The sequence below is a fragment of the Cynoglossus semilaevis genome, chromosome 17 (genome assembly GCF_000523025.1).
Source record: "Cynoglossus semilaevis isolate Cse_v1.0 chromosome 17, Cse_v1.0, whole genome shotgun sequence".
Classification (NCBI taxonomy): domain Eukaryota; kingdom Metazoa; phylum Chordata; class Actinopteri; order Pleuronectiformes; family Cynoglossidae; genus Cynoglossus; species Cynoglossus semilaevis.
The window spans coordinates 15,554,208-15,554,440 of record NC_024323.1 but is presented as its reverse complement, the minus strand read 5'-3'; the positions used below and the strand labels follow the sequence as shown (position 1 = coordinate 15,554,440).

General features: G+C 52.4%; 1 protein-coding gene across 1 annotated transcript in view; it reads left to right on the top strand.

Annotated features, from left to right (window-relative positions):
* The window catches only part of gcat (glycine C-acetyltransferase), a 3,726-nt gene that overhangs the window by 3,217 nt on the left and 276 nt on the right, over nucleotides 1–233 (top strand). Inside the window, exon 8 of the mRNA XM_008330762.3 lies at nucleotides 98–219. Coding sequence (XP_008328984.1) covers nucleotides 98–219 — 122 coding nt within the window. The remainder of the gene's footprint in view (nucleotides 1–97; nucleotides 220–233) is intronic.

The following is a 233-nucleotide window of genomic DNA, read 5'->3' as shown; positions in this document are numbered from 1 at the left end:
TGATGATGATGATGATGATGATGATGATGATGATGATGATGATGATGATGATGATGATGATGATGATGATGATGATGATGATGTGGTCCTACTCCAGGTTCAGGAACATGATGACGGAGGCTGGCTTCACCCTCTCAGGCACGGCTCACCCCATCTCTCCCGTGATGCTGGGTGACGCCCGGCTGGCCTCCCTGATGGCCGACGACATGCTGAAGCTGGGTGAGTGTGTGAGG